This window comes from Alosa pseudoharengus, unplaced genomic scaffold, assembly GCF_046254945.1.
Source record: "Alosa pseudoharengus isolate Yale_2024_CS ecotype anadromous, Long Island Sound unplaced genomic scaffold, YU_APseudo_1.1 YU_APseudo_1.1_scf_30, whole genome shotgun sequence".
Classification (NCBI taxonomy): Eukaryota; Metazoa; Chordata; class Actinopteri; order Clupeiformes; family Clupeidae; genus Alosa; species Alosa pseudoharengus.
The window spans coordinates 1,549,827-1,557,928 of NW_027468719.1; the positions used below are offsets into that span (position 1 = coordinate 1,549,827).

The window sequence follows — 8,102 nt, forward strand, 5'->3', positions numbered from 1 at the left end:
AGAAAATTAAAGAAAATCTGTAGAGGATTTACCTGCAGTCACCACAATGGCAGCTATCAGGAGGGTCAGGAGGGTCCTCATTTTGGATTTCAGGGATATACGGCAGCACTGGCAGCCTTATACACAACAGCTGAGTTTCATAAACTGGTGTTGCAAGAGGTCAGATAGAAGAGAGAGAGAGAGAGAGAGAGAGAGAGAGAGATTTAATTTTACTTTATTACAATGTGCAACAGCACAAATCTTCAATCAATCAATATGAGCAGAATGGCAGAAGCACAAACCCACAACATTAAGATAAATAAGTAACAAATAAATAAAAACAGTTGGAGATGTCCAAAGTGCAACTTGTTTGCAATGACAGTACACAAAACCGTGTGTCTACAAAAGTCTCTTGGCCTGCTTCATTTCATAAAAGGGGAAATAACCAATACCTTTACCAATACCAATAGCCTTGACTAGGGCTGGAAACAGACCTCACCACCAGGCATTTGATCAACCTTATTCCTTCTGCTGATATAAATGGCCATCTTAACCTGTCCCAAAATAGAATCCAGCAATTTGCATTCGTTCTGCCTGCGTCTTGTGTACTTAGCACCAAGAATAAAAACCTCTGTGGAGAACTCTACACAAAACCCGCTAATCAAACATTGCAGAATGAGGAACAAAGGTCTGGTCCGGATGGATGACCTGTTCAATTACCTTACCTAGCCTATTGGCCAGTGCCTTGGAAAGCAATTTGTAGTCACTGCACAAGAGACAAGAGTGACATGGGCCTCCAGCACCTTATGGAAAACAACGTTGGGGGCATGAAACACCATCGAGCTCCAGCAAGAGCACTCCGCTCAGGGAGGCATTCCTCAGGTGAGGGCACTCCGCTCAGGTGGCGCTAGAAGCTATTTTAATGGCACGTTGCCACGTCATCATCAAACTTCCCTGTACCTGAGGCCGCCATGCTCCCAGCCTACAAGCAGACGCCACAGTTCGAGAAAATACTACACTAAACACACCACAAACCTCAGATGGAAAATAAAGTTTCAAAAACACAAAAAACATGTATTTTTGTGATCCTGGCACAGCGCCCACACACAGCACTCGCTCATACGCTCACTCACTCAGCATGTGAGAGAGAGAGAGAGAGAGAGACATTACTTTTACAAAAAAACATAAAAGCACATCTTAATCAACAAAGACACTAACAACATGAAGACCATAAATATATGGCCTCAATTGAAACACTTGAGTCCTATCACATTTATAATCACTTACTGTGTACAGAGCTGAAAATGAAAAGAAGCAAAAGTAATTGGTATGAACGAGGTGAATATCACAGGCTTTGCATGAGTTTTTTTTACAAACATCTATTGCAGTATAATGTTTCTTGTCATAGCTGGTCAAATGTGTCATACCTTTGAGTAAGGATTCTCCCAACCCCCCTTTATTTCTCTCTCTCTTTGCAGAGTCCTTTTTTCTCGGACGCCTGCTCAATCAGCAAGTGATCAGTTGTCTGACTGGACCCCCCTTAAAAAGAGTCATCCCAAAAATAGCATCACTCTCCTCCCACCATCTTTCATAAGAATGAAAACTCTAGGTTATTGAACTCAGAACTGTATTTTGCCCACCAGAGCAAGGCCAATGAATTGCACAACACTGCTATTTCTCAACCCTCCTGTTATCCTTGGGGTCAATTTGACCCCAAGCAACGTTTAACATCATAAAATATATGGTTCACTTTTTTTTTTTTGCTTCATGTTTCATGACTTTTCCTCAATTGAAGGGTACAACCAGGGGCGCAGGAGATATTTTGAAAGTGAGGGGGACAAAATTGTGAACACAAACCCATAGTGAAATCAGATTTCCAGATATCGGATCGCCACCTCTGGCCCACTTTCGACCATCATATTTTAAACTTGCCAGAATATTAAGATAATATCATTGATTGTTTTCAAAATATTGTTTGATTAAAATTGTCAAAACTGTGAGATGAACACAATGCCAGATCTGCCCTCAGACCAGCTTCTTGCTATGTGCTATGTGCAATTCTACTAATTTTTTTAGATTTATTTTACACTACTTGGGCCAATGGTAGAATACTCTAAAAGCAACATGATGTTGATAATTTATGAAGCCATGAATGAATCATCATGCCTATGATCCAAACATAGACTACATGATCAAATAGCCTAGTTAGGCCTGCAGTACCTAAATTGTAGCCTGGGTGTTCCAAATTGTCTGGTATAAACCAAATCAACTCTCCACTATGTGTCTGCAGTTAATATTTATGCAATGTTAGAACATGTTGGCTTAACAAGTTACCAGTCTAGAACACACAGAAAATTGCAACAGAAAGTTGCCTTTATAATCTACTATTTGTTCCAACAGCATTTAAACAAAGCATTTATAAAACTGAAAAAAAAAATATATATTACATAAGAAGTAAAATAAAATACTGTTACTGTAGTAACTGTACCACATTATCCCAAGCTTCAAAGAGCTCCCCATGTCTGTGACAGCCAGACGTGACACCGCTAAATTCTCAGCTTGTTTATACCCCACACTGAACGCGTAAGAAAGGCCCATCACTCTGGGGTGTGGTCGCCTACTCTCTGGGATTTATGCACCAAGGTAACTGAAGTATCCAATTTGTGTCTTGAAATTATGTCTTAGAACAAAAACTTTGGGTTGGCCTATATACTTGTATTTTATAGTTAGGCTAGTGAAAACGAGTTGATCAGTAGGCTAGTTGAGTTTGTTATCAATAAACATAACAGCTAATGTCATGTTGAGCAGGAGATAGGCTACCATAAATCCTCAAATTATGCCCGGGATTGATTCTATTTATAGCCGGACACAGGGCTCGAATTATCTTTTTGTCTTTAAGGGGGTCTCTCTATCTCATAAAAAGTTGACACACCCCGCGCATAGCCTAACAAGGCGATACAATGAAATAGCCTAGGCGCAAGTGGCGCTTTTGCGCAGTAGCAGTATATGCGCACGGTAGGCCTAGGCTTTACCTTGACACACGCATACAACAGACAGATTTTTCATAGAAATTGATTACTTTTAATTAATTTCAACATATTATTGATTATAATAGTCCATATCTCATTTCAATTTCACAATACAAAGAAATAGACTAAACGATTTAGTCTGTGCCATTCTCAATTTCACAACGTAACTCATTTAAACCAGACCACCGTCTCAGATAGGCTATCCTCAGTGTCAAACACAATAATGCATGTAGTGTAACTTATACACAGGGGAAAAAGCACTAACTGGCAGAAATGAATAAAGCCAGCCAAACTATGTTCTAGTAAGCTAATGTGTTGAACCGTGGAAAATTAATAGACGAACAATTTTGGAGTTTGCACTGAGATATTGTCGGGTAGCCATTGAATATTCCGACATCAGAGATTGCTAACAGGTGTTTCAAAATAGCTGGGAACTTTCCGGAGCTCTGAATGGCAGAGGATAGCTAGATCATCAGACAACACAATCAATTGTAGGCTGCATTATGGGCCATAATGTATGGCTTTGTCAATCAACATAGAATAGGTAAAGCGCAAGTTCAACAGCAAACAGGACTTTTCAGCACGTATCAAACCACGTAGGCTAGCCCAATGAACGCCTATGCAAATAGACAAAACACTCACATCAAAGCAGGGTGACTTCAGATTTGCGAGTGCTGTCAAATCGATACGGTTTGCTCATATAGTCTAGTGGTGTGGTGGTGAAGTGTCATGCTGCGTTCAAGAGCGTAGGTCTACGTCCCGTAGTAGCCTATATTTTAATTTAGGCTAACGTCTTTAATGGTAAGAGATCGCACAGGGATGGATAATGAGCGGTTGTTTAAGATTAAATTACAATGCCAGACACCTTCAGATATGAGAGACCCCCTCAGGTTTTTAACTTTGTTGCTTTCATGGGAGCCAGTCGTCACTCTATGGGAGCTCGGCTCCCTCTGGCTCCCACGTAGCCTAATTCGAGCCCTGGCCGGACAAATAAAGGCAGGTTCCCATATTTGCCTATACCAGCAATTGCCATCAGTCCACCAACACTAGAAGACATTGCTTCGATTTAAGTCAATGAAATAACACCTCTTCTTAATATTTTATTATATTGTTGGTTGGATTAATAAAGTCGTTTTCCTATCATGGGTCTCCAACACACGTTCTCAAGCTTAATTAAACAATAACTCAATTTAGGCTACTTGGCTACGCAAAAAGGTTTCTATTACAGCACAACCCCTATTCAATGAATGGCTGCCTTGTCTCGCAATAAACAGCGGTGGAAATCCCGACACTTTTTCAACTGCATGAAACATAACAGTGAACCATCAAATATCTCCCAGAGTTCAGTGCCCATCAGTCCCAACATTTAGCAATATAATCAAACAGTCCAAAAGTAAATTAGATCCCAAACCAAACCGAAAATGTTATGCTTTTGATGGCCTACCAGTATGCCGCTCCAAACGAAAAGCATCTCTAATGATGGTTGTTAGTAGACAAACTGGCTTCAGATATCCAACAGAGTGAATATGAGATTGTGCAGTCTTACAGTAGGCTACTGTAGATGGCTGTGGTTACTGATGTGATGCTGTTAATGGGGAGTTTTACATAGTTAGCGCAAACCCTATAGGTTATTATTTATTTAGCGTATATAAGGCTTTTTTTCCTTATCAAATGTGAGGGGGACGACGGCTGTCTCTTCAGCACTGCGTGGGACACACCCCCCACGTCCCCCGTGCCTCCTGCGCGCCTGGGTACAACAGAGTTAGCATGACATGTTTTTAATAGTATGTTTTCAATGTCCTGTACAAATATTTTGTACATTGATGTTCCTTGGGGTCAGTTTGACCCCAGCTGTATGAAACATAAGATACATGAATATTTGACACATTATGGATATTATTATTTGAATAGTATGGGAACATATTGTTATTATCATTATTACATACACAAGTACTTATTACATATAAGTTATTTTGGCAGGACTGTAAAAGTCAAAAGGGGAAGCAACAGCAAGCCTTTGGGCTGCTGACACTGGATGGGCAATATTGTCAGCCAGGGTTCCAAGGTTCATAAAGGGGTGTGGGGGGGTGGGATTGTTTTGTAGGGCTTTTGATGGTGGTTATTACACTCTTGTTAAGTACCTGTCACAAAAAAACTGGGTAACAATATGAATTATAATCATTTTCTGAGGGTTTATTTAGCTGGGGTCAAATTGACCCCAAGGATAAAGAGTGTCGGTAAGATTTGAGGATAACACAAGGGTTAATAAATACACTGGTATTATTCTAAGAATGAGTTAGCAAGCTGAAACACATGGAAAAAAATATAAAAGTCTTGTAACAATTGCATTGTTGTGCTGTAGTTTTGGATGTAATGCTGTGAAAAGCTTGTTTTATGTTGTGCAGTGAGGTCAATAAATCATCTACTAGAGCTACTGCTAGAGGGGACTGCAAAGCACTATAGACCCTTTCATGGAATTTTCATTATCAGCATCATAGTTGGCCCCACAAGACTTCCTTTTTAACATTCCATATGTTATCTTAATGCAGAGGAAGTAGATTGGGGCCCAAATAGAATGTTCAAGCATTGTTTTTGTTTACCTTGTTGAAAGGGTCCATATAAGGCATGGGTTGCAGCAGAACACTTATCCGACTCTCAGAGCAGTTGAGAAAAGGTCAGAATAAAAAATGGTGCAGAACGGTAATGGGGCAGCTGTGGCCTACTAGTTAGGGCTTCAGGCTTGTAACTGATGGGTTGCCGGTTTGAACGCCGACCAGTCGGAAAAATTTGTGTGGGGGAAGTGATTGAGCACTGCCCTTCCATGCCCACTGCCCTCCCTTGAGGGAGGCATCTAACCACTCACTGCTCCCCGAGTGCCACTGTAGCAAGGCAGCTCACTGCTCCGGGTTAGTGTTCTCATTGTGTGCATCACCTCACTGTGTGTTCACTAATTTACGGATGGGATAAATTCAGAGGCCAAACTCCTTGTATACACAAGTAACTTGGCCTATAAACCTGATTTGCATTTACATATGCATATCATGGGGGCTGCCCTGTGGTTGCTGATCAGGAACCCCCGTACTGGCTTTCTGAGGGGACCAAAACCAAGATGGCTGAAAACTCACAGAGGGGCTAGTGTTTATTCACTAGCGTTTCTCAGTTGAGAAAAGGTCAAAATAAATAGTAACAACACACAGGAAATCATTGGTGGCAGCAAAACACTTGACAGAATCTCCCAGGACTCCCAACACACAGGAGATAATTCAAGAATTCTGAAAAGACGGGACACTTTGTAAAATGTGAATAAAATAAGAATGCGATGATTTACAAATCATGACAAGCCTATATGTAATTGAGAATATGCCAAAGACAATATATACACTCTTGAAGGAGAGAAATTTTATTTCTTTTTTGTTTGGGAAAATATATGTTAATTTTGAATTTAGTGCTAGCATTTTTACTGTGTTGCTTCAGCTCCACATTTAACAATATTCTGTGAATGTTTAGTAACTGAGGAGAACAGTAGCTAGAGTTTTGAGAATGTGGTCTCATTTCTGCCCGATATAGGATTTAATCTACTCAACAGTTTGGGGAATTATTAATTACTGGTATGTTTTTCATTCCTTGATGCACCCAATTACATAGGTCTGAACTGCAGACAGGCCATTTAAGCACTTGGACTTGTTTGAATATATGCAGAATTCATTTTGGCATTGTTTTCCTGACATAAAGTCTCTCTGGGATGCTCTTTTTTATCCCCATCCATGGTAACAGTTCACCTAATCAATTGTGAAATGTTCCTCCTTTTGTTGTCTTTATTTTTTTGTTGCCTCGTCCCAACTTTTTAGAGACGTATTGCTCATATCAAATTCAAAATATGTGCTTATATTTTCCATGAAATTGTCAAATTCCTCTCCTTCAACAGTTGATATGTTGTCTTTGAACTATTCTCCATTGAATATAGGGTTTGTAAATCATAGCATTTTTTTTTATTCACATTTTACAAAGTGTCCCAACTTTTTCAGAGTCTGGTTGTAGTCTCAGGACCAGAGAACAATGACGTGGGATATCTGCAAAATTGTTAATAATTTAATCTGTGTACATGGTAATGATATGGCCTTCTTTGCTCTAAAAAGATTTAATGGATGTTACACTCTAAACACAATTTGCCTGGCATCTGGCGAACTTACTAAGCCGTCAAGATAGCAATTTCAAACTGGCCATTCCAGTGTTCGAATATAGACCTTAAAGTGTTTAGTTTATTGTAGTTAAAAAGTGTTAAGTTCAGTTTGTGATTATGCAACGTGTGTTGTGTTGAACCGCACGGCTCAGCCCTGCACACTCAAACAAACAGCATCACCTCGGATCAGAAGTCGAGCATGGTAGCCTACCAGTCGAGCTAAAAGCTAAAAGCCCAGGCATTGGGATTGGGAGGGAGGTTTACAAATGTACATACTGCACAGCTACGGACCAGCTGGCTACCATTACAATTATATCTGCAAATGATTATTTCGGAATGTGGTGAGTGATAGGCTATTCTAGTATAACAACTTCTGTCTATAGGGGAACATGTCCCCCTCAAAGTATATTATGATTATGGCCTTGTATCTAGTGTGGCTGTGTGTGTGTGTGTGTGTGTGTGTGTGTGTGTGTGTGTGTGTGTGTGTTTGGAGGGAGGGAGAGGGAGGAGTCAAATCATCATAGCATATCGACTATTACAAAAGTATGAATTTGTTATACCCAAATCTGCAGGGTTGGTAGAGTGATCTACTGTAGTAACATTGCATTACTGTGTTTGACCACTCAGTGGTGCTCTTACAGCATGACTGCTCTTACGTGAGTTAAATAAACAACTAAGGTTAGTTACACCAGGGAGTTTTTAATCGAATTTGTTGGTTCAAGGTTGCACAATGAAAAACTTTTCACTTGGATATACTTGACTGCACTCTTGGATAGCTACTGACACTATAATCTAGACTGCACAGTGCACCCTAGGATATTCACCCTGACCAAAGTCAAGCATGGATGTTGTAGTGGCCGTTTGTTAACAAAATAAAATTAAACTTAAATCAAACGACAACTTCTGGCACCCTG

The 8,102-nt window shown here is 40.1% G+C and overlaps 1 protein-coding gene across 1 annotated transcript in view; it reads right to left on the minus strand.

Moving 5' to 3' along the window:
- The window catches only part of LOC143101181 (uncharacterized), an 8,162-nt gene extending 8,018 nt beyond the window's left edge, over positions 1–144 (minus strand). Inside the window, exon 1 of the mRNA XM_076264583.1 lies at positions 33–144. Within this exon, the coding sequence (XP_076120698.1) occupies positions 33–81 (49 nt within the window). The 5' untranslated portion in view covers positions 82–144. The remainder of the gene's footprint in view (positions 1–32) is intronic.
- Positions 145–8,102: the final 7,958 nt, after the last annotated feature.